Source organism: Cinclus cinclus, chromosome 32 (assembly GCF_963662255.1).
Source record: "Cinclus cinclus chromosome 32, bCinCin1.1, whole genome shotgun sequence".
In the NCBI taxonomy this organism is placed as follows: Eukaryota; Metazoa; Chordata; class Aves; order Passeriformes; family Cinclidae; genus Cinclus; species Cinclus cinclus.
In genome coordinates, this window is record NC_085077.1 from 726,937 (window position 1) to 750,354 (window position 23,418).

At 63.4% G+C, this 23,418-nt stretch overlaps 4 protein-coding genes across 4 annotated transcripts; all 4 read left to right on the plus strand.

Moving 5' to 3' along the window:
• Window positions 1-589: 589 nt before the first annotated feature.
• On the plus strand, window positions 590-6,695 carry LOC134055438 (low-density lipoprotein receptor-like). Its single transcript, XM_062511776.1, has 15 exons — window positions 590-740; window positions 1,811-2,191; window positions 2,319-2,444; window positions 2,700-2,822; window positions 3,182-3,304; window positions 3,655-3,820; window positions 4,088-4,306; window positions 4,500-4,618; window positions 4,791-4,930; window positions 5,069-5,213; window positions 5,323-5,466; window positions 5,633-5,695; window positions 5,781-5,855; window positions 6,190-6,335; window positions 6,454-6,695. The coding sequence occupies exons 1-15, from the start codon at window positions 590-592 to the stop codon at window positions 6,484-6,486; spliced, it is 2,154 nt and encodes a 717-aa protein (XP_062367760.1). The 3' UTR covers window positions 6,487-6,695.
• A 1,158-nt stretch (window positions 6,696-7,853) lies between these two features.
• Window positions 7,854-16,819, plus strand: KHSRP (KH-type splicing regulatory protein; the record flags this gene model as incomplete). Its single annotated transcript, XM_062511726.1, has 20 exons — window positions 7,854-7,982; window positions 9,041-9,149; window positions 9,270-9,308; window positions 9,792-9,831; window positions 10,166-10,215; window positions 10,315-10,386; window positions 10,500-10,557; window positions 10,979-11,150; window positions 11,371-11,469; window positions 11,582-11,680; window positions 12,247-12,349; window positions 12,443-12,543; window positions 12,959-13,100; window positions 13,628-13,788; window positions 14,029-14,147; window positions 14,235-14,323; window positions 14,642-14,833; window positions 15,417-15,494; window positions 15,583-15,743; window positions 16,258-16,819. Coding segments are annotated over 20 exons (2,022 nt in total), but the record flags the coding sequence as incomplete, so codon positions are not given.
• A 309-nt stretch (window positions 16,820-17,128) lies between these two features.
• On the plus strand, window positions 17,129-21,889 carry GTF2F1 (general transcription factor IIF subunit 1). The gene is made up of 14 exons (XM_062511783.1): window positions 17,129-17,164; window positions 17,280-17,340; window positions 17,570-17,616; window positions 17,950-18,022; window positions 18,469-18,662; window positions 18,816-18,986; window positions 19,409-19,593; window positions 19,891-20,023; window positions 20,480-20,544; window positions 20,644-20,760; window positions 20,846-20,919; window positions 21,056-21,191; window positions 21,475-21,598; window positions 21,685-21,889. The coding sequence occupies exons 2-14, from the start codon at window positions 17,329-17,331 to the stop codon at window positions 21,887-21,889; spliced, it is 1,536 nt and encodes a 511-aa protein (XP_062367767.1). The 5' UTR covers window positions 17,129-17,164; window positions 17,280-17,328.
• Window positions 21,890-22,772: 883 nt separating this feature from the next.
• Window positions 22,773-23,410, plus strand: PSPN (persephin). The gene is given in 2 exon segments (XM_062511786.1): window positions 22,773-23,055; window positions 23,057-23,410. Coding segments are annotated over 2 exon segments (384 nt in total). The 5' UTR covers window positions 22,773-22,797; the 3' UTR covers window positions 23,183-23,410.
• The last annotated feature ends 8 nt before the right edge of the window (window positions 23,411-23,418 follow it).

The following is a 23,418-nucleotide window of genomic DNA, read 5'->3' on the forward strand; positions in this document are numbered from 1 at the left end:
GAAAATGGACTCCCGGGCCGTGCCCTTTCTCCTTCCGGCTTTTCCCCCCTTCCCTCTCGGTTTTCTTCATTTTATCCCGGCTTTCTCTCCGGTACTCAGGATTTTCCTGCCTTTATCCCGGTTTTCCTCCCTCCATCCTGGCTTCCCTGCCCCATGCCGGTGCTCAGTCGCCCCGGTGGTGTCCGCATCTCCCCCGATCCCGGCTTTTCGTCCGTCCCGCTTTTCCCTCCCTCATTCCCAGTTTTTCCCGCCCCACCCTCCACCTTTTTGAACGCCCCGAGCTCCTCCCCCCGCCCGTTAAATGGGGCCCGACGGGACCCGCGGCCACGGGCGGCGGCGCCGGGAACGCCAGGACGGACCGGGATCCTCTAGCACCGGGATCAACTCCGGGATTGACCGGCATCGGCACGGAGCACCGGGATCACCTCCGGGATTGACCGGTACCGGGATCGGCACCGAGCGCCCGGATCCCTCCAAGTCCCGGTTCCGCTCCCGGTGAGCGTCAGGACACGAACCCCGATTGGAAAACCGGGATACAGAGCCCAAGACAAAGCGCGGAGCCAACGGAAAAGAGCAAGGAAATACCGGGATGGGACCCGGCAGCGCCGGGATAAGAGCGGGAACAGCCGGGAGTGGATCTGGGACCACCGGGCGTAGACCGGGAAGCACCGGGACGCGTTCCGGGATCGCCGGGATCCTCCTGCTCCTTCTGGGAGCGGTGACGGCGACACCAAGCACAGGTGGGGCCGAGGGGGAATTTTTGGGGGTCCGGAGGGGGTCGACGAGGGGATGGGCGACCCCCCCCCAGACCCACGTTGGGGCACCGGGAATCCCAGGGAGGGTTGGGAAAGGGATGAAGAAAACCGGGAGGGAATACGTGGGGACTCCCCCCCTCACGTGGGTGTCCACGGGTGGGGAAACCCGAGGGGGGGGTTTGGTTTTGGGGCTCCGCCGTGACCTCCTCGTGCCCCCCCCCCCAGGAACCCCGAAGTCCCTTCGGGCCCCCCCACGTGTAACGCCCCCCCCCCCCGCGGGCTGGGAGGCCCCGGCACCCCGAGCACAGCCAATCAGCGCGCACGGTCCGCCCCGCCCCGCGACGGACGCGGCTACCATTGGCTGAGCTCAGACTGGCCACCCGCGGGGGCGGGTCCTGCGCCAGCCAATCGGAACGCGGCGCGCGGGGAGGGCGCGCCCGGGTGGGGCTGTGGAGGAAATCGGGGACCCCCCCCAAGAAATGGGGTTAAAACAGACTAAAATGGGACCAGGAGCCTCCGAGGTGAGGCCGGGAGCCACGAAAATGTGACCAGCGCCTCAAAAATGGGACTAAAACTTGCCAAAAATGTGACCGGAACTTCCCAAATGGGACCAGAACGCCCCCGAAAGTGGGGGTCAAACTCCAAAATGGGATCGGAGCTTTCAGTATTGGAGCGGAGCCATAAAACCCGCCTACATGGGGTTAAAGTCTTCCAAAATGGTACAAGACCCCAGGAAATGGGACTGGAAGCACGAAAATGGGACCGGGACCCCCAAAATGGGACCCTCCCCGATTAACACACCCCCCCCCCCGCCTCATCCGGCCTGGAACTTTTCCCTCTGGGGCCCCCCGGGTTCTAGGAGGCTTTTGATGGTCCATGAGGATGTTTTGGGGTCCTTGCGGAAACCGGGAGGGTTTTGGGGGGAACCTGGGTGGGGGAGTGGGGACCTAGGGGAGGTCAGGTGTCCCAGGGGACATTTTGTCTTCTTGGGGGTATTTTGTGCTCTTTTTAAGGGCATTTTGGGGGTCCGTGACTGGATTTTCTCCCTTCCCTAGCGCCCCCGCCGTGCGCCGCGGACCAGCTGCGCTGCGGGGACGGCTCCTGCCTGTCGCGATCCTTCGCCTGCGACGGGGAGCGCGACTGTCCCGACGGGGGGGACGAGCTGGGCTGCGCCCCCCCGCCCCCGCCGCCGCCCTGCGCCCCTTCCTTCTTCCCCTGTCGCGACGGGAGCTGCGTCCCGTGGGTCTGGCGCTGCGATGGCGATCCCGACTGTCGTGATGGGGACGACGAGAATTTCGAGATATGCGGGACCCCCCGGCCACCCCGCGCCTGCCCCTCCCTGCAGTTCCCCTGCGGGTCCGGCGAGTGCATCCACAGGCGGTGGCGCTGCGACGGGACCCCCGACTGTCGCGACAGCTCTGACGAGGAGGGGTGTGGTGCGTGCGCTGGGAGGGACTGGGAGGGCACTGGGATGGACTAGGAGAGCACTGGAAGGGGCTGGGATGGTTTGGGACGTCCGGGGGAGTCGCAGCCCCGCTGACTCCCTCCCCCGCGCCCCCTCAGCCACGCCGCCCCCATGCCCCTCCGGGCAGCTCCGCTGTCGCGACGGGCGCTGCATTCCCGCGGCCCGGGCCTGTGACGGGACCCTCGACTGTCGCGACGGTGACGATGAGGAGGAGTGTCCCGATGGTACGGGGAGGGGGCCCTGGGGGAGATGTGGGGGGTGGTTGGCACTGAGGAAGTCTGGCGGGGTTTTGGGGGGTATTTGAGGGGGCTCAGAGGGGTTTGGGGGGGGTCAAGGAGGTCGTCAGGGGGCCTGAGGGTTTTCTCGGGGGGTCTGCAGAGGTTTGAGGGGGGTTCGGAGGGCTCGGGGAGGTTTAGGGGGAGTTTTGGAGATGCTTCATGGCGATCTGTCTCTGACACCCCCCTCCCCACGCCTCCCAGCCCCGTCGTGTCCCCCCCCGCACCGGTTCCGCTGCCGCTCGGGCGAGTGCATCGCGACAGAGCAGGTCTGCGACGGGCAGCGCCACTGCCGCGACTGGTCCGACGAGCCGCTCAAGGAGTGTGGTGAGGAGAGGCCCCCAAAACCCCCCCAAGTGCCCTCCCGGGGCCTTATAAACCACCCTCCCCAAAGCTGCCCCAGATCTCCTGAGAACCTCAAACCCCCCCAGACCCCCCGCAATTCCCTGGAACCCCTCCCCCCCAAAAAAAATCTAATCCTTCCAATACCCTCGACCCCCCCCCAAAACACCCTAAAAACTCCTCAAGACCCCTCAGAACATCCCCAAACCTCCTTGAGGCCCCAACCCCTGCTTTTACACACCCCCCCCCGCCCTAGCTCCTCCTCCTCCCAGGGGCTTTGGGGGTATCCACCACTTTCTGGGGGGTGGCATTTTGGGGAGTCTGACTCCCCTCGTGCCTCCCAGGGGTGAACGAGTGCCTGGTGGGGGGCGGGGGCTGCTCCCACGGCTGCCGGGACCTGCGAGTGGGCTTCGAGTGTCTGTGCCCCCCTGGCTTCAGCATGGACCCCAACAACCGGACGTGCCATGGTGTGTGACATCCCCTAAATACCTCAACATCCTCCCTGGCTCCCCCAAAATACCCCCAAAGCCCTACCAGGATACCACAGGGAAACCCTGACACCCACAAATCTGCCCTGGGGGAGTTGTTGAGGTCTCTAAGAGGGAAATGGGGTTCCTGGGGGGATTTTGGAGCGTCCCAGGGGGTTGGGGGTCAGAGTGGGGGTGGACCAGGGGGGTCCCGAGTGGGGGTCAAGGGGAATTTGGGGGTCCAGGGTGTTGGGGAGTGTCACGGGTTTGAGGGGCAATATGGAGATTTGAAGTGGTTTTGGGGGCTGGGGGGGCTCCCTGCAAAGGGGTGACCACAGTTCACCCCCCAGGTCCCCCTGGGACCCTCCTGGTGGGCACCCGGCACCAGGTGCTGGCGCTGGGGGGCCCCGAACCCCAAATCCTGCAGGGGTCCCTCAAGCACGTGGCTGCACTGGACGTTGGTGTCGAGGGGGGGTCTCTGTTCTGGGGGGACCCCAGCGAGGGACTCATCTACAGGTAAGGAACCCTCCGGGCCTCCCCAATGCCCCCCCAGGGCCCCCCAGTGACCCCTAATCCTCCCGATGCACCCAAATCCTTACATGGCCCCCCACTTTCCCCCTCCCCATGACCCCCCCCATATCCCATCAGGACCCCGATTTCCCCCCAGCATCCATCAACCCTAATCCCCAACTCGCCCCAGTAACCCCCAGAGCCCCCGAGGACCCCCCTGTTTCCTCCCAAGCCCCCCCCCTAGTTCCCTCTGCTGACCCCGGTGCCCCCCAGAGCCTCCCTGGCCGCAGGCCCGGCGGTGCCCCTGGCGGTGGTCCCAGGGCCAGGGTCCCCAGCTGGGATCGCTCTGGACTGGATCCATGGGCTCCTGTACTGGACTGAGCCCGGCTCCGGCCGCGTGGCTGTCAGTGACCCCTCGGGGACGCGCCACCGGACCCTGCATCGGGACCCCCGCGCACGGCCCTGGGGAGTGGTCGTGGACCCACTGAATGGGTATGGGGGGACACGGGGGGAACAGGGGGGTGTGGGGAGGGACGCAGGGGTGACGGTGAGGGGGGACGGGAGGACACAGGGGGAATTGGGGCAGTGACAGTGACGTGGAATGGGAGGGACAGGGGACCGGGGGGGCGCACGGGGAGGGGGGGCAGGGGACACCAGTGGCACTGGTGACACCACTGTCTCCCAGGTACCTGTACTGGTCGGACTGGGGGTCTCGCCCCCACATCGCCCAGGGGGCCCAGGATGGGGCCCCCCCCAAGCCCCTGGTGACTGAGGATGTCGAGCGGCCCCAGGGGCTCGCCCTGGGTGAGGGTCCCAAAGCTGTCCCCGAACCTGTCCCCCCATGTGTTCCCCAGACCCTGCTGACCCCCACCACACTCTCCCACACCTCCCTGACCTTCCTGTATGTTACCAGCCCCATGTCCCCCATGATCCCGATCTTCCCCCAATGCCTCCCTGACCCCCCTGTGCCCCCCAGACCAGTCCTCCCAGCGCCTGTACTGGACTGATGGCCGCCTTCACACCGTGTCCAGCGTGGCCCTGGACGGGAGTGACCGCCGGACACACCTGAGGGACCCCCAGCACCTGGCGCAGCCCCTTGGCCTCGCCGTCTTCCAAGTGAGACCCCCGGACCCCCCATAGCGTGTTCCCCACACTCCCTCTTATCCCTGTCCCACTTGACCTTCCCTGTGTCCCTCAGGACCCAACAGTGTCCCCCCTGTGTCCCGTCTGACTGCCCCCGTGTCGCTCCCCTAGGACTGGGCCTTCTGGACCGACCCCCACCAGGGCTCCCTGGTGGCTGCACAGCTCCGGGGGGGCTCCCCCACCCCACAGGTGGTGGCCCAGGAGCTTTTCAGCCCCGAGGCCGTTGTGGTTCTGCACCCGGGGAGGCAGCCGTCAGGTAAAACCCCCAAAACGCTCCTGGGAGCCCCAAAAACACGCCATGGAACCCCCCTGGTGACCCCTAATTCCCCCAGGGACCCCCCCCCTCACCTGTGCACTGTACCCAGGCTCCAACCGCTGTGAGGGCCCTGGAGGTCTCTGTTCCTTCCTGTGCCTCCCCTCCCCTGCCCGTGGCCCTGGCTCCCCTATGTTCAGCTGTGCCTGCCCAGACGGGGAGCACCTGGACAGTGATGGACACACCTGTGTCACAGGTAACCCCTGAGACCCCCCCTGAACCCCCCAAACCCCCTCCGGACACACCTGTGCCACAGGTAACCCTGAGATCGCCCCCAACTCCCCTGAGATCCCCTCCAAAATTCCCTCAAACCCCTTCCTGGGTTCACCTTTGTCCAGGTGACCTTCTCCACATTCCCCCAGAGCCCCCCGAGACCACCAAAATCCCCACCCGGAACTTCAGCAGGGAGGGAAATGCCTCAACAGGTAATGACCCTGCCCCCGGCCACACCCACTGGCCACACCAAATGACCACACCCACTGGCCACACTGATCATTCCTGACCCCACAGGTGACCTTGGCTGGACAGGGGGACCCGGGGGGGCCCGGCCAGGAGTGACGATACTTGGGGTCCTGCTGCCCCTCGGTATGGCTCTGGCTTGGGGGAGGGCGGGCCCAAAATTTCGGGGGCTCTGGAGTCCCAAAGGAAAGGGTAGCCTCAACGGGAGTCTGAAAGGGTGGGGCAGTGGATGGGGGGGGCAGAACAGGTATCCCAAAGCCGGGGGGGGGTGATCCCAAAGAGGGGGGTTCCCATCCCTGCAGTTCCCTGCCCTGGTTACCGGGAGGCTCCTTGAGGTCGGGCCCAGATTTTGGGGGTGGAGTCCCAAACTTCAGGGGTCACTTCCAGGGGGTGTCTCAGTTTTAGGGACCCTCCACCCACCCCCCCCCCCCCCCGTGACATCTCCCCTCGTGCCTCCTAGGGCTGGTGCTGTGTCTGGGGGCGGCAGCCAGGGCGCTGTGGCAGGAATGGCGCCGGCGCAACACCAACAGCATCAGCTTCACCAACGCCGCCTTCCGGAAAGGGCCTGCGGACCCCCTGGATGGAGGGGGCCTCGGGGACCCCCTGGTGAGTGAAAGGGAGGGGCAGAGACCCCTGGTGAGAGGGGGGCTCTGGGGCAGGAGGGGTTCAGGACCCCCCTTTACTCCCCCTTTACTCCCCCTTTACTCCCCCTTTACTCCCTCAGCGGCCGCTGACGTCAGAGGATGACGAGCCCTGAGGATTTGGGGGAGCCAAGACCCCCCCCAGAGCCCCTGGAGGGTGAGGGAGCTGCAAGCCTAAGAGGAGAGCTGGGGGCGGCCGCACCTGGGAGCAGCTGTGTGCATGTGGACACACCTGGGCAGGTATCTGGATACACCTGGGCACAGCTTGGAATAACTGTGCATGCTCGGACGTGGCTGTAGACACACCTGGGAACGCCTGTCACCACCCAGGCACATCTGGACGTGTCTGTGCACACCCAGACCTGAGCACAGACGCACCTCTGCACACCTGGGCAGGGCTGTGCACACCCGGCCATACCTGCAGACACATCTGGACGCACCTGGGCATTGCCGTCCGTGCTTGCTCATGGCTGTCCAGGTGCCCCAAGTGACCCCCGGGGCAGTTTGGGGTTTTTTTTACCAAAATACTGTGAATTTTGCCCAGATTGAGGCCCTGGGAATTGGGCGGGGCCGAGGGGACCCGACCCCGACCCCCATCAATAAAGTTTTATTTATTGATCTCCACGATAGCGACACCGGACTGGGGGAACGGGGAGGGACTGGGAGACCCGGGACGGGGCACGGGAACGGCTCCACGCCCGCGATTGGTTCGGAGCACCACAGATTCGTCCCCGCCCATGAGGCGCGCTTGCTGATTGGTCACAGTTTCCCTCCAAAACCGCTGCTGGATGTTCATTGGACGCAGCGCGCGCAGAGACGCACGCCATTGGCTGGGCGGACTGAAAACCACGCTCCACTCCCGACCCTGGCCACCACGCTTCCCGCCGCCGATTGATTCCCGCGCCTGTCATTCTAACTTAAGCTCCGCCCCGCGCCCTGGCCGCGCTCCATTGGGTGTGCTTGCTGTCAGTCAAGCGCATCTTCCAATCGCCGTACAGTGCTGGTGGGAGGAAATGGCGCTGCAAGCTATTGGTCGTAGCCAATGTCCTTCCTTCCTCGCCCCGCCGTTTCCGTGATTTCCGCTTCCTCCACCAATAGCTGCGTCTCGCGGGGTTGCCCAGGCGCGGCGCGCAGCTCAATTGGCTGCGCATCCCGCAGTCCCGCCCACGCACGGCGGCCAATCGACGAGCTTCCATTGGCCCACCATGCTGCCGCTCAGGACAACACGCCTCAATCGCTGCGCGCCGGCGCCTTTCCTTCTCCCATTGGCCGCAGGGTCCTGCCTGCAGCCGCTGATTGGCCGAGAAGATCTGTCACTCAGGGCGCTCTGGCGCGGTGATTGGTCGCCTGGCGCCGGTGCGGGCGGGCCTCCCCGCCGCGCTCCCAGCGTGCCCCGCGCGGCCCGAGGCGAGCGCGGCCCGTGCCCGTCGCCGCCTCCGCCATGTCCGAGTTCGGCCCCGCGCCGCCCCCGCCCCCCCAGCCCGGGGCCGCCCCCGCCGCCCCCCCCTCGGCCGGGCCTGGGGGGGGCCCGGGGGGCGGCGGCGGCGGCGGCGGCGGCGGCGGGACGGGACGCAAGGACGCGTTCGCCGACGCGGTGCAGCGCGCGCGGCAGGTGAGGGGCGCGGCGGGGCGGCGGGAGGCGGCGGGAGGGGTCGGGGACCCCCCGCGACCCCCCCCAGGGCGCCACGGCCCCGCCCCCACGTTCCCGGTAAGGCCCCGCCCCCCCGGGGGTCGCGGGAGGGGAGGTGGCCCCTCCCCCACCCCCGGGACCCCCACACGCGCGTTCCCGCCCCCCCCCCCCGTTCCGCAAACCCCCCCCCCCCCCCCCGCTTCCCCCGCATCCCTCCCGCGTGTTTTGTTTTCCCCCCCGGTTCCGGGAGCTCCCGGCGCCGTAATTACGGTAGTTACGGCACTTTACCGTAATTCCCCACAAGCCCCGGGCTCTCCCCGGCTCTCGCGCAGCCTTTGGCGCAGCAATTACGGTAATTACCGTAATGAAAACCCTGCGTAACGGCCAGGAGGTTTGGGGGTGCTCAACTCTCCCCCGACACTCCCAATTCGGGGGTCCCGCTGTCGCCAGGGGACTCTGGCGGGGGCTTTGGTGGAGCCCATGGACGCGAAGATCTTTGGGGATTTAGGCAGAGGTTTTGGGGGTCTCAGACGTGGCTTTGGGATGGGGTTTGGCGGGTCCCGATCTCGTGGAGGCGTTTTTGAGGGGGGTGTTTCTCAGTGTTTGTGCACCTCCTTCGGGAGATTTCGGGGCAGTTTTGGGGGGGCTCCTGTTTCTGCTGGGGTAGTGGGGAGGTCTTTCCTTTGGGGTGGCCCCACCGGCCATTTTTGGGAGTTTCCTGCGAGTTCTCAAGCGGGTTTGATTGTCCCAGGGGGGTGTTGGGGGGCACCTGTGGGACTTTAGGATCTCCTGGGTGTTTTGGGGGGGCTCCTTGAGAGGTTTTGGGGGGGGGGGGAATTATTTTTTAGGGTGGTCATTAAGGGCTTTTGGCGCATCTTGGGATGTTTTGGGACCTCTTGTGTGAGTTGTGGGAGCTCTGAGGGTGTTTGGGCATCCGGTGAGGGGGGATTTTGGGAATCCCTGGTGAGTTTTGAGGTTCCCTGGGATCTTCAGGCCCCCCAGTTTTGGGGTAACCCCCTTCCCACCCCACCCCCCCCCAGATTGCAGCCAAGATCGGGGGGGATGCAGCGCCGCCTGTGCCCAACAACAACCCCCCCCCTCCTGATTTCGGGGGCTTTGGGGGGCAGAAACGACAGTTGGAGGATGGCGGTAAGATGGGCATGGGACCCCCAAACCCAAGGAGACCCCCACCCCGACCACGGGGGGGACTCCCAAAACCTTGGGGTGACAGTTGAGGGGTCCCTAACGCCGTCGTTTCCGCCTCCTCAGACCAGCCTGAGAGCAAGAAGCTGGCAGCACAGGGGGAAGGTGAGTGGGGTTTGGGGTCCCCCAGGGTGGGCTGGGGGTTCTCGGGGAGGGGGGTGCCTTCTGTAGCACCGGGTTCTTCCCAGGAGGGAGTGCTGTGGAATGTCCAGGAGAGGTTTAAGGGGTCCCAGGGGGCCATTTGGGAGTCCCCAAAAAGCATTGGGGGGTCTCAGGGTAGTCTGGGGTGGCCAAAAGGAAACCTGTGTGTCCTGGAGGGATTTCAGGAAGTCCTGGGGGAGGTTTGGGGAGGGTCCAAGGGGAGGTTGGCGGTCCTGGGGAAATTTTGGGGTCTTCAGGGCAGGTTTCAGGGGTCTCGAGGTGTTTCTCAGGGAGTCCTTGGGGTGGTTTGGGGGATTCTGGAAGGGTTTGAGAACCGGGAGAGGCTGGAGGGGGGGGAGGGGGCGGACATTCGGGGGTCTTGGGGAATGTTGGGGCCCTCCCCAAATCGGGGGGACCCCAAAAGACACGTCAGGTTCCCCCCCCCAGCGCTGCCGGCACCGATGGGGCCCATCCACCCCCCACCCAGGTATGGGGGTCCAGGGGCTCTGGGGGGTGGTGGGGGGTGGAAAGGGTTCTTTTGGGGGTTTCTGGGGGGAGTTTGTTATGGGATAGGAAGGAGGGGGAGGATTCCTGGGGAGGACGTTGGGATTTGAGGGTTTTTTAGAGGAGTAGTGAAGGTTTTGGAGGGAGGTTTGAGGGGTCCTCGGGAGGGGGAGTTGAAGGTTTTGGTGAGTGTTATGGGGTCTTGGGGTGGTTTTAAAACGTCCTTGTGGATTTAGGGCGGTGTTGGTGGGTCCTGGGGGGTTTTGGGGTGCTCACGGTGGTTTTTGGGGTTCCCATGACACCTTGGTACCCCCCAGGACGACGGTGACGGAGGAGTACCGGGTCCCTGACGGGATGGTCGGCCTCAGTGAGTCTGGGGGGAGCTTCAGTGGTCTCGGGGGCTTGGGGACCTCCTGGAGAACCTTGGGGACGTCCTCAAACCCTGCTCTGTGTCCTCCCCCTGCAGTCATCGGACGCGGGGGGGAGCAGATCAATAAGATCCAGCAGGATTCGGGTTGCAAAGTGCAGATCTCCCCAGGTACGGGGGCCTGAGGCCCCAAAACCCTCCTGAGCCCCCTAAATTATGGGGAACAAGCCCCAGACTCCCCCCAAAGGTGGGGGGACACAGCTGACCCCCCCGTGCCCCCCCAGACAGCGGCGGGTTACCGGAGCGCAGCGTGTCCCTGACGGGGTCCCCGGAGTCTGTGCAGTGAGTGACCTGACAATCCCTCTGGGAACGCCAAAATACTCCTGGGAAGACTAAAACCTGCCCAGAACCCCTTTAGGGACCCCCCAAAATAACCCTTGGGGACCCCAAAATGCCCCCTGGCACCCCCTTAAGGAGCCTCAGACCCACTCTGAGACCCCCCCAAAATGTTGCCAGGACCCCCAATCTTCCCCTGGATCTCCCCCACACCCCCTCAGTGATCTCTCAAATCCCCCCCGAGCCCCCAGTGACACCCCAAATTCTTCCCAGTTCCCCAGAAACCCCTCCAAGTCTCTCCTAAACCTCCAGATGATCCCCAAACCTCCCCCCCCCCCCTTCAAATCCACGTGTGACTCCAAAACCCTCCGAAATCTTCCCTAAACCTCCCGAAATCCTCCCAGTGATTCCCCTAACCCCTCCCCAGGAAGGCGAAGGCGCTGCTGGATGACATCGTGTCACGGGGCAGGGGGGGCCCCCCAGGACCCTTCCCTGACGCCACCAACGGCCAGAACGGGACAGTCCAGGAGCTGATGATCCCGGCTGGAAAAGCAGGATTGGTCATCGGGAAGGGTGGGGAGACCATCAAACAGCTCCAGGTGCCCCTAAAAATCCCTCGGGGAGTGGGGGTGGGCGGCTTGGGGGAGATTTGGGAGGGTTTTTGAGTCACTGAGGGCAGTCTGGAAGTCTCTGATGGGATTGGGAAAGGGGGAAGAGCATTCAGCAGGTACAGGAACCCCAAAAGTGCCCTGGGGGGAGGGGGGGGGGGGGGTGGGGGAGAGGGGGTGTTCAGCACTGAGGGGTCCTGGTGCCCCCCAGGAACGGGCGGGGGTGAAGATGATCCTGATCCAAGACGGTTCCCAAAACACCAATGTGGATAAACCCCTGCGGATCATCGGGGAGCCCTACAAGGTGCAGGTGAGCGAGAGGCACCCAAAACCCACTTTGAAATAACCCCCAAGCTCCCCTAAAATAACCCCAAACTGAACCATAACCCCCATACCTTTTCCCCCCACCCCCAAATTCCCAGCAAGCCTGTGAGATGGTGCTGGACATCCTTCGGGAGCGTGACCAGGGTGGGTTCGGGGATCGCTCGGACTACGGCACCCGCCTGGGAGGGGGCATCGACGTGAGTGTGCCCCCAAAATCCCCCATTTTTCATTCCAAAATCTCAATGTTTCACACACCCTCCCCCCCCCCCCAAAAAAAAAAAAAATCCAACCAAACCACCTCATGTTTCACCCCGGATATCCCCTTTTTCACCCCAAGTTTTTGTGTGAATTTTCACACAAAACGCCAACCCAAGCCCCCATTTTTTCCGCTCTGAAAACATCCCGTTTTTCAGATCAAATTTGTAATTTTTTATTCCTAAATTCCCATATTTTTCAAGGAAATCTCATTTTCCCTTTTAGAAGGTTTTATTTTTCAATCAAAAATCAATCTTTACTTTTAAATATTAAAAAACCCCATGTTTTCCAATAAAAAAGCTTATTCAGTCAAATAATCTCATTCTTCAGCATGAAAAATTCCAGTTTCAAGGCAAAAATTGTCATTTTCACCCTAAAACTCACATCCTTTTATCCAAAACCCTCTATTTTTCACTCAAAAAAAAAAAAAAAGCCAAATCCTTCTCCACCCCAACCCCTTTTTCCCGAGGGGGGGTCAGGACCCTCAGATCCACCCAACCTCCCCCAGGTGCCAGTGCCACGACACTCGGTCGGGGTCGTCATCGGCCGCAGCGGGGAGATGATCAAAAAGATCCAGAACGACGCCGGGGTGCGGATTCAGTTCAAGCAAGGTTTGGGGAGCCCCTTCCTATCCCAAGAAAGACCCCTCCCCCTTGATCCAGGGGGTGGGGACCCCCTAGTGACCCCCCTCCCAAACCCCACAGATGATGGGACGGGGCCGGAGAAAATTGCCCACATCATGGGACCCCCCGAGCGCTGCGAGCATGCAGCCAGGATCATCAACGACCTGCTGCAGAGCCTGAGGGTATTTGGGGAGGGGGATTTGGGGGGGATCATCAACGACCTGCTGCAGAGCCTGAGGGTATTTGGGGAGGGGGATTTGGGGGGGATCATCAACGACCTGCTGCAGAGCCTGAGGGGATTTGGGGAGGGGGATTTGGGGGGGATCATCCAACGACCTGCTGCAGAGCCTGAGGGTGTTTGGGGAGGGGGATTTGGGGGGGATCATCAACGACCTACTGCAGAGCCTGAGGGTGTTTGGGGAGGGGTCTGCACCTTGTGGGGGTGACAGGAACTGTTCTAGAGGAAGGTTGAGAGTGGTTTTGGGGGCTTTATTTTGGGGAAGAGTCAGGAGCTGTTCTGGGGCAGGGGTGTTTCTCAAGGTGTGTCCCCCCCCTGTTTTGGGGGTTGTGCCCACACCTGACATCCCCTCCTTGCAGAGCGGTCCCCCGGGACCCCCCGGGCCGGGGCTGCCACCAGGGGGGCGCGGCCGGGGCCGGGGTCAGGGCAGCTGGGGCCCCCCCGGGGGGGAGATGACCTTCTCCATCCCCACTCACAAGTGTGGGCTCGTCATCGGCAGAGGTGAGGGGGGGGATCAACCCCTGGGACCACCCAACCTTCTCCCCCCACCACCTTCCAATTCATCCCCAGCTCCCAAAATACCTACAAACAAATCTCTCCCTGGACTCCCAAACATCTCCAGACACCGCCCCTAGTTCTCCCCTGTAACTCCCCTGGATCCCCAACTTCCTTCAAAGAATCCTGAGCCCCACCACAACCCACTGTAAGACCCCCTTGAATGCATCCCTGAATACATCCCCACCACCACCTGACACCCCCAAAAGCCCTTTCTCCTCCTTTATAGAGGGGAGTGGTCATTGTGGGGGAGGTCGGGGGTCCACACTTTGGGGTTTGGGGGTTCCCAGGGGGATTTGGGGTCCTGGGAAGAGTTTGATGGTCCTGGGAGGGTTTTGGGGTTCTCCAGGGAAGGTTTTGGGGGATCCCAGGAGGGATTTGCTGGTCCCAGGGAGCATTTGGGGCAGCTCCCAGGGGGCTTGGAGAGTTTTGGGGGGGCACCCCCCACTGACCACGGGGGTTTTGGGGTGCAGGGGGGGAGAACGTCAAGGCCATCAACCAGCAGACAGGGGCATTCGTGGAGATCTCGCGGCAGCTCCCCCCCAACGGGGACCCCAACTTCAAACTGTTCGTGATCCGCGGGACCCCCCAGCAGATCGACCACGCGAAGCAGCTCATCGAGGAGAAGATTGAGGTGGGGACACCCAAAAAAAATTTCCGGGGGAGCCCAAAACTCCCCCAGATCCCCAGAAAATCCCGGAATGTCTGGAACCTCCCAATCTCTTTGGCGTCTCGTTGTCACCCTCTGGCCGGGAACGTGTGGTGCTGCCAGCTGCCCGAACTTCCCCACAGCCCCAAATCCCACTGAGGGACCCCAGAACCCTCCTGGGCTCCCCCAGACTTCCCCTGAGCATTGTTTTTTGCCCCCTTCCAGGGCCCGCTGTGCCCTGTCGGCCCTGGTCCCGGTCCAGGGGGTCCCCCCGGCCCTGCTGGCCCCATGGGTCCCTTCAACCCTGGACCCTTCAACCAGGGTCCCCCCGGAGCACCCCCGCAGTGAGTACTGGCCTTGCTGGAGGGAGAGGAGGGAGGATTTGGGGTATCCCCCCAAATCCAACCCCCCTGACCCCTTCTTTTCTGCAGCCCGGGGGGGCCACCCCCCCACCAGTACCCACCCCAGGGCTGGGGCAACACATACCCCCAGTGGCAGCCACCAGCCCCCCACGACCCCAGTGAGTACCACCAACCCTTGGGACTTCGGGGTGGGGGGAGCTGCATTTTGGGGAACCTCCTAAGGGTTTGGGGAACCTCCTTGTGGCCGACCAACTGGGTTTTGTGGGTTTGGGGGGGACAAAGTGGGGGTAGACGCCAACAGGATGTGGCTCTGTCACTCCCCCTCGACTTGGGAGCATCCTGTGTTTAGGATGGGGGATGTCCCAAATGTGGGGCTGCCCCCACCCCTGCCATATTTGGAGGTGGGTTGGGGGGGGGGGGTGGGGGCGGAGGGGAGCTCCCCCCGGCTAACACCTTGGTTTTGGGGCCCCCCCCAGGCAAGGCGCCCGCCCCGGACCCCAACGCGGCCTGGGCCGCCTACTACTCGCACTACTACCAGCAGCCCCCTGGGCCCGTGCCGGCGCAGCCCCCGCCCGCCGCGCCCCCCGTGCAGGGGGAGCCCCCCCAGCCCCCCCCCACCGGCCAGGCCGACTACACCAAGGCCTGGGAGGAGTACTACAAGAAATTAGGTGGGCACCTTGAATTTCTGGGTGGGGGGTGGTCTTGGAGCCTTCAAGCCTCCATGGGACTCCTCAAAATCTGCCCTGTGCCTCTAGGGAGGGAGGGTAGTGCGGGAGTTCCCCAGCAGGTCCTGGACCCCAAAATTCTCCCAGAATCCACAACCCGCCCCCCCCCCACCTTGAGGACCCTCCAACCTCCCCAGGAGCCCAACCCCCTGAACCCACCCACCCAAGGGACCTTCCAGACAGCCCTGGGTACCCTGAACCTGCTCCTCAGACCCCCCCCCCCCCCCCCACTGCCCCTGGGGACCCTGAACCTGCTCCTCAGACCCCCCCCCCCCACACTGCCCCTGGGGACCCTGAACCTGCTCCTCAGACCCCCCCCCCCCCACACTGCCCCTGGGGACCCTGAACCTGCTCCTCAGACCCCCCCCCCCCACACTGCCCCTGGGGACCCTGAACCTGCTCCTCAGACCCCCCCCCCCCCAACACTGCCCCTGGGGACCCCAGACCTGCCCTTCTGTTCCCTGTAACCCTGCTAGGGAACCCCTAAAGCCCCCAAGGGCACCCCTGACCCCCTGTGCCCCCCCAGGCCAGCAGCCGCAGCAGCCGGGGGCCCCCCCACAGCAGGATTACACCAAGGCCTGGGAGGAATATTACAAGAAACAAGGTAAATCCCCCCCCCCCCAAAAAATCCTACCCGGGGAGCTCTGGGGGCATCTCCCCCTTCCCTGACCGTCCCCACCATGTCCCCGCAGCGGCACAGGTGGCCTCGGGGGGTGGTCCCGGAGCCCCCCCCGGCCCCCAGCCCGACTACAGCGCAGCCTGGGCCGAGTACTACCGGCAGCAAGCAGCGTACTATGGGCAGACCCCCGGGGGGGCTGGGCCCGCACCCCCCCCCGCGCAGCAGGGACAGCAGGTACGGTTCCTCTGGGACCCCCAGAGCACACCGGGTGCGTTTGTGCTGATAGAGACACCCCCAGATACTGTGGGACCCCTGCCCGCGACCCCAAAAACCAACCAGTAGGCCCCAAAATAGCTCAGGCCCCCATCTCCCACCCCGACCTTGCTGCTGGGGAAGGGTTGGCACTGCAGGACCCCCCCCCCCCCCCCCCACTAGTGCCTCCTGACACCCAAAATTCCACCGAGGGCCCCCCCCGGGACCCCAAATTCCCCTCCAGGACACTCGAAACACCCCTAGGATCTTCAGAACTCCCCCTGGACCCCTCGAAACCCAACCAGAAACTCCCTGAAAACACCCGGGGCCATCACACACCCCACTTCTCTGGGGGGAGGACGGCTGGGACTGCACATGCTGAACGCCCCCCCCTCCCTCCCCTGCTCCAAGGACCTCAAAAGCCCCCAGGGACCCCCCAGAATCCCCTCTGGGGGGGTCTGAGGTCCCCTGCACCCACCCTGCTTCCCCCTTGCAGGCTCAGTGACCCCAACGTGCCCCCTCGTCTGTGACCCCCTTTTGTTTTGGGCGAGCGGCCGCGGCTGGATGGGGCGAGCGGCCCCCCACGACCCCCAGAAACCCCCCTGGAGGGAGGTCCCCCCCTCCCCCACCCCCTTTTCCCCTCTAATTTCCCCCCGGAGCCGCTCGAACATTCCTGGGAGCTGCTGGGGACCCCCCACACACCCCCAGAGACCTGAAAATCCCCCCGGGACCCCCAATCACCTGGGGAACCCCAACCTCTCCCACCAAACCCTCCTATCCTATTGTGGGGACCCCCAAACGGCCCCCGGGGAGCCCAGGACTCCCCCAAGGGCCCCCAACTCCCCTTTGGGGATCCCCCAAGCCCTCCCCAAGCCCCCTGGGGGTCCCCAAATCCTCCCCGGACCCTTCCCCCGGGGTTCCCCGAGTCCCCCCGGCCGCCCCCCCCCGCCGTGTCCGTGTTGTTCCGGAGCATCTGGAAAACTCCGACCACCGAAGGCTGAAAGTTTTTACTTTTTACCGCTTGTTTTTAACTTCACAAATAAACGGAATAAAAACCAGTCTGGACTTGGGATGAAAAGCGGACGGATTGGGGAAAAGCCCCATTATGGGGGGGGGGGAGGGGAATAAGAGGGGGCTTGGGGATCAAAACAGCGGTGTCTTAGGGGGAGTGCTGGGGTGAAAAATGTGCTTCGGGGACGAAATCTGCAGAGTTTGGGGTGCAAAACGTGATTTGAAATGAAAACTGCGGGGTTTGGTGCCTAGGCCTCCCCGGTTGCCAGGGTGACGCATCGGCGGGTCTGGGGCGGTCACGTGGGCGTTGTGCTGTGACGTAGTTCCGGTCACGTGATACCGTTTTCCGGCGTGAAGCGGAGCCGGAGCCGGTGGGGGCGGAGAGGCCCGGGGTGGGTGGGGGGGGTGGTGGTGATCCCTGAAAATGTCTTCCGGGGGTCCCCACTTTGAAGGAGTCCCGGCTTTGGGGGTCCCCAGGCCTTGACTCGCTCTCTCCTTCCCGTCCAGGATCCCCCCTGAGCCGGATCCGGGGGTGCGCCCCCGTCTCGGCCCCGTGATGGCCGCGCTGGTGAGTGTGGGGAGTGCTCCTCAAAACCTTCCCCGGCATTCCTCAAACCTCAGGGACCTCCTGGGGGCCCCTTAACCCCTGCTCCGGAACCCAAAACCCTCCACCCTAAAGCCTTAACTCCCAAAAAATCCTCCTGGGGAACCCCCAGGGACATCTTGGGCTTCCCCAAATGCCTGTGGGATCCCCCAGACCCCCTCGGGGACTCCCCCAAACCCCCCTTGTCCTGCAGGGCAGCAGCTCCCAGGTGGTCACCGAGTACGTGGTCAGGGTACCCAAGTGAGTGGGGGTCTTCGGAGCGACTCGGAGCGTTTGGGGTGGGCTCGAGAATGGTTTGGGGATGCCCAGGGGAAAACAGATTTAGGGGGTTTTGGAGTGTCATATTTGGGGGTTCTCAGCTTCTTTGAGGGGGGTCTCGGGTGTTGTTTTGAGCATCTCAGTGGAGGGGAATTTAGGGGTAGCAGATTTGGGAGATTTGAGGTGGTTTGGGGCTCTCAGGGGAAGTTTGGGGGGTGTCTCAGATGGTTTGAAGGGGCCAGAGAGGCTCAGGGGTTCTTTTGGGGTCTCTGGGATTGTCAGGGGGAATCTGAGGGATCTTTTTGCCTCCCTCAGGAACACCCCAAAACGCTACAACATCATGGCCTTCAACAGTGCCGACAGAGTGACCCTGAGCACCTGGGCACAGGTGAGGTGGGATTTAGGGTCCAGGATCCTTTCCCACTCCTCCAGCTGGCAGGAATTGGGTTGAGAATGGTAAGATTCGGGGTCTGGGATCTGGATCAATCCCAATCCCTATCCAGGGAGGATTTGGGGTCACCCGGGGGATTGGGAATGGTGTGGTCTGAGGCTGTTTTTGAGGTTTGGATCCGATCCGTGGATTTGATCTGGGTATGGTGGGGGTTAGGTCTGGAGGTGTGGGAGCGATGGGATGTAGGGTCACAACTCTGCCTGATCCCAACCCAGGTCCTGGGAGGGATTTGGGGTCCTGGACCTGCATCAATCCCAGTCCAGGTCCAGGCGGGATTTGGGGTTGCGGGGATCTATTGGGGTCTGGATCCGATCCTGCTACTCCAGCAGTGGGATTTGGGGAACCGGGGGTTGGGATTGGGATCGACCCTGACCCGCACGCAGGCGCGCATGGAGCGAGACATGAGCAACAAGCGGATCTACGCCGAGGAGGAGCTGCCCGAGTCCGGCGCCGGCAGCGAGTTCCATCGCAAGCTGCGCGAGGAGGCACGGAGGAAGAAATACGGGATCGTCCTGCGGGAATTCCGGGCTGAGGACCAGCCCTGGCTGCTCAGGGTCAATGGGAAAACCGGCAGGAAGTGAGAGGGGAAGGGGGATGTTTGAGGTGGGAAAGGTTTGAGGTGGGAAAGGGAATGGATCAGGACGGGATGGAATAGGGAATTAAATGAGGAAACGAGCGTGAGTTTGGGGGAATTCCGGGGGATTTTGGGATGCTGATCCTCCTCTTGCAGGTTCCGGGGAGTGAAGAAGGGCGGGGTGACGGAGAACGCGTCCTACTACGTGTTCACCCAGTGCCCCGACGGCGCCTTCGAGGCCTTCCCAGTTAGGAACTGGTACAACTTCACGCCCCTGGCCCGGCACCGCACCCTGACGGCCGAGGAGGCTGAGGAAGAGTGGGAGAGGTGACCCCCAAATCTGGGGGGGGACCCCAAAAAACCATGGAGGAGACCCAAAATCCCTTCCCAGACACTCTGAATCCCCTCCAAGGTCGCCCCAGATTCTCTCCCAGCCCCCCCAGATCCCCTTCTAGATCCCCCCGAGCCCGCCCACCCCCAGAGTCCTTTCCAAGACCCTGCCAAATCCCCTCAAGGCCCCCTTAAGTTCCCCCCACGCTCTTCAGAGCCACCTCAAATCCCCTCCAAGACTGTTGAAATGCTCCCCAAATATTCTCCCAGACCCCAAATCCCTTTGAAGACTCCCTCAAGACCCCTCCCATGCCCCCTAAATCTACTCTCAGGCCTCCCAAATTCCTGTCTAGCCCCCCAGCCCCTGTGATCCCCCCAATCCCCTCCCAGCCCTGCTGAGCCCCCTCAACACCCCCTAGGAGGAACAAGGTGCTGAACCACTTCAGCATCATGCAGCAGCGGCGCCTGCGGGACCAGGATGAGGAGGAAGAGGACAAGGACAAGGGGAGGAAGGCCCCAGGCAAGGGCGGGGGGCTCCGGATCCATGACCTGGAGGAAGATCTGGAGCTCAGCTCCGAGGAGAGCGAGGGCAGCGAGGCTGAGGGTGAGAGGGAAATCCCAGAATCCCACATAATCTTCACAGTGCCCCCAAATCCTCCTCACATCTCTCCAAAACCCCCCCCAGTCCACCCAAAGTATTCCTGTTCCAAGAAAAGTGAGGCCAAGGTGAGCAGGGAAGCCCCAAAATCTACCTAAAACCCCACCCAAATCCTCTCTAAACCTCCCAAAGCTTTCCAAATCTTCCAGAAGCAGCCCCAGATGCCCCAAAGCCACAGAATCCTCCCCAGATCCCCCTGAAAGCCCCCGAAATGCCTGGAATTCCAGGGGAGAAAGCAGCGAGGCCAAAGGCTGCCGGGGGGAGGCCAAAGAGGAGGAGGAGGAAGGCAGAAGGGCTCTGAGGACGAAGCCCTTGAGGACAGAACGACCGGCGACTTCGAGGGCCAGGAGGTGGATTACATGTCTGATGGCTCCAGGTGGGACTGGGGGCATGGAGGGGGTCCCTCCAGGGCTTTAGGGGAGATTCAGGGGTAATTTGGGAGTTCCTGGGGAGATTTGAGGGTACCTGAAGGGGGTTCCTGGGTGGGTTTGGGAATTCGTGGAGAATTTTAGGGACCACAGTGAGGGTTTGTGGCTGCCGGGGGGATATCGTGGGAGAGAAGTCCTGAGGGGCCTGGGAGGATTTCGGGGTCTTCTGTGATCACTGAGGGGGTTTAGTAAGATGAGGGGTGAGCATGGGGGGTCCCTGGGGTGGGGGATATTGAGGGGGTGGGGACCCCCTGTGATGCCCCCAGCCACACTGCCTACCAAAAATGTTCCCCCCAAAGCTCTCCAGGGATGCTGAAATCCTCCATGGGACCCCAGAACTCACAGGGATTCCCAAATCCCTCCCAGGCCCCTCCTGACCTCCCCAATCCCCCTTTGTCCTGCAGCAGCTCTGGTGAGGAAGAGACCGGCAAAGCCAAAGCACCCAAAGAGGAGGAGGAAGGCCCAAAAGGTGGGGTTGGGGACGGGGATGGGACACTGCTCTAAGTTCCTGAAGGGGAACTGGGGGAATATTTGGAGTCCAAGATCCTCAGGATCCCCCCCAACAAAGGCATCGACGAGGCAAGCGAGAGCAGTGAGGAGAGCGAGGAGGAGAAGGCAGAGGAGAAGGAGGAGGAAGAGGAGGGGAAAGCAACCCCCACCCCACAGGAGAAGAAGAAAAAGAGGGGTAAGACCTCCCTCAACAATCCCCCCAGCAGGAACTGGGGGGAACCCCCCACCAAAACCAGGTTTATGACATCATCAACCCCCAGAAAGCAGCGATGAGTCGCAGACATCAGAGGAGAGTGACATCGACAGCGAGACGTCCTCAGCACTGTTCATGGCGGTGAGGGGGTGTCCCGGGATCCCACCCCTCCAGGGAGCCTTTGGAGGCTCTGGGGGTGCCACAGGAGTGTTTGGGGGTCCCACAGGGGAATTGGACACCCCCCTCACCCCTCCCGGTTTCTCTTTCCCACCCCCAGAAGAAGAAGACACCCCCCAAGCGGGAGCGCAGGGCCTCGGGCAGCAGCTCCAGGGGGGGCTCCCGACCCGGGACCCCCACGGAGTCAGGGGGCACTGGGGGGACCCTCCGGGCTGCGGCTGCCAGGCTGGAGCAAGGTGGGGGTTCAGGGGACTTGGGGGAGAAGTTGGGAGTTTTGGGGTTGGATATTTGGAGGTGTGGGTCAAAGCTGATGTTCAGGGGTGGGTTCAGGAGTTTGGCAGGCGGGGGGGCGGGGGGGTGGAGGATCATGGAGGGGGGTATTGAGAGGTCTCAGGATGAATTTTTGAGGGGCTGGGGGACACCTGGGGAGAAGTCACAGGGATGTAGTGGAGTGGGGGGAATTCCCAACTCCTTCCTGGGGACCCCCCAAAGACCCCCTTCCCTCCTTATCTCCCCCAGGCCGCCGGGCACCCCCAGGGGGGTCAGAACCCCCTCCCCATAAGCGGCTGAAGGCAGAGCCGGGGCCCCCCTCCGGCAAATGCACGCCCCAGCCCCACTCCGGGAAGTCAACCCCGAGCAGCGGGTGAGTCTGGGGGCTTCGGGGGCTGTGGGACTCCTGCCCAGCTGAGCCCCCCCCCCGGCTCCGCTGAGCCCCCCTGGCCCCCGCAGGGAGGTGCAGCTGACGGAGGAGGCCGTGCGCCGCTACCTGTCCCGCAAGCCCATGACCACCAAGGACCTGCTCAAGAAGTTCCAGACCAAGCGCACAGGGCTGAGCAGCGACGCCACCGTCAATGCCCTGGCCCAGCTGCTCAAGCGCCTCGACCCCGAGCGCAAACTCATCGCGGACAAGATGCACTTCTTCCTCAAAGAGTAGGGACCCCCCCGGAGCCACACAGACCCCTCCCAAAAGCCACAGAGATTCCCCAGAGCCATCCCGCTGCTGCCCCAAGTTCCTTTAGAAGCATCTCCTGGACAGGAACCCCAAAAATCCAGAAGGATTTCCCCACCTCCAGATCCCACGACCCCCTTTTCCCCTCAACCCACCCCCTTTTCCTGCCCCCCATTCCTCCTTCCCAAATTCCCATGAACAAACTAATTTCTTCCCTGCCGCCTCACCAGGAATTTGGGGGGCCCTGGAATTTCTCTGGGGTGGGGAAAGGAAGAGACTAGCTCCCCCCACTCCATGGTTTGGTATTTTTTTTTTTTGGGTCAGAATTGGGATGTTTTGCTATTTTTAGGCTTTTTTTCCTCTACTTTGTGCCAGGCCTACACCCCCCCACAGCGCTGGAATGTTCCACCCCTCACAGGGGCTTTGACCCCCCCCAAAATGAATCCCCCGATGACCCCCCCTTCCTTTGGGGATAGGGGAAAATTCTCTCCCAAGGGGTTTCACCTCAGAAAGGCCCTGGGGAGTTGGGAAGTCCTTTGGCAGTGGGGGGCTCCTGGGGGAGTGGATTGTGACCCTAACCCCCCCCAAGCTGTTTTTCTGGTGGGGGTCTCCATCACAGCCCCCCAGTCTGGAGGTCCTGTTAGTATGGGAGGGGTGGGGTCCTTGGCGGGGGAGGGGTCTCACATTCCCTGGTTTTTGAGGTGATGGGGTCCCCACTGACTTTCCCTCCCGAATTTAAGATTACCTCCCCCAAATTTCCCCTGGCACGAGGAGTCAGTGCCACCCCCCCCCCACCCCCCTCGGGGAGGTCAGGGTTAAGCCCCTCCCCCAAGCCCCTCCCCCTCCACAATCCATAAATCCCCTTGGGACGCGGTTTTTGGAGGGGGCTCAGGATGGCGAGGCCGGGACGGTCGTGGTCATTCCTCCTCCTCCTCCTCCTGCTGCTGCTGCTGCTGCTCGGGCCCTGCCACGCCCCCCCTGCCGCCCCCCCTGCCGCCCCCCCCTGCGGGCTCCGCAGCGTCTCGGTGGGAGTGGGGGCGCTGGGGCTGGGGTACCCCTCCCCCGAGACCATCGTGTTCCGCTACTGCGGGGGGGGCTGCCCTGCGCCACCCACCCTGCACGGGCTAGCGCTGGGGGCCGTGCTGGGGCCGGGGGGGCCCGGGGGGGGGTCCCTGCTGCCGCCCCACCCGCTACGAGGACGTGGCGTTCCTGGACTCGGGGCTGCGCTGGCAGCGGCTGCCGCAGCTCTCGGCGGGGGCCTGCGCGTGCCTGGGGTGAGACCCCCCCCTCAAAAACCTCCTTAGGCCCCCCCCCCCCCACCCCTTACCTGTCAGAAGTGCCTCCCCAAAATCCCTCCCTGAACCCTCCCCAAAACTCCTCCCCATCTGTTGGGGGGGGGGGTTTTGGGGGTCCCTCCACCCATCCCCCAAAAGCACCCCCTGGCTGTCAGCTCAGAGGGATTTGGGAGCTCTCCTAAAGGCTCCTCCTCCAAGCTCCCCCAAAACAGTCCCCCC

What these genes read in the sequence shown, in the direction of transcription:
- GTF2F1 (XM_062511783.1), top strand. An exon ending in TACATGTCTGATGGCTCCAG is followed by an intron (nt 20,024 to 20,479) that starts GTGGGACTGGGG and finishes TTTGTCCTGCAG; the next exon opens with CAGCTCTGGTGAGGAAGAGA. An exon ending in AAGTCAACCCCGAGCAGCGG is followed by an intron (nt 21,599 to 21,684) that starts GTGAGTCTGGGG and finishes TGGCCCCCGCAG; the next exon opens with GGAGGTGCAGCTGACGGAGG.
- LOC134055438 (XM_062511776.1), top strand. Translation starts at nt 590, where the DNA reads ATGGGACCCGGCAGCGCCGGGATAAGAGCGGGAACAGCCGGGAGTGGA. An exon ending in TTGGCCTCGCCGTCTTCCAA is followed by an intron (nt 4,931 to 5,068) that starts GTGAGACCCCCG and finishes TCGCTCCCCTAG; the next exon opens with GACTGGGCCTTCTGGACCGA. An exon ending in TGGACACACCTGTGTCACAG is followed by an intron (nt 5,467 to 5,632) that starts GTAACCCCTGAG and finishes ACATTCCCCCAG; the next exon opens with AGCCCCCCGAGACCACCAAA.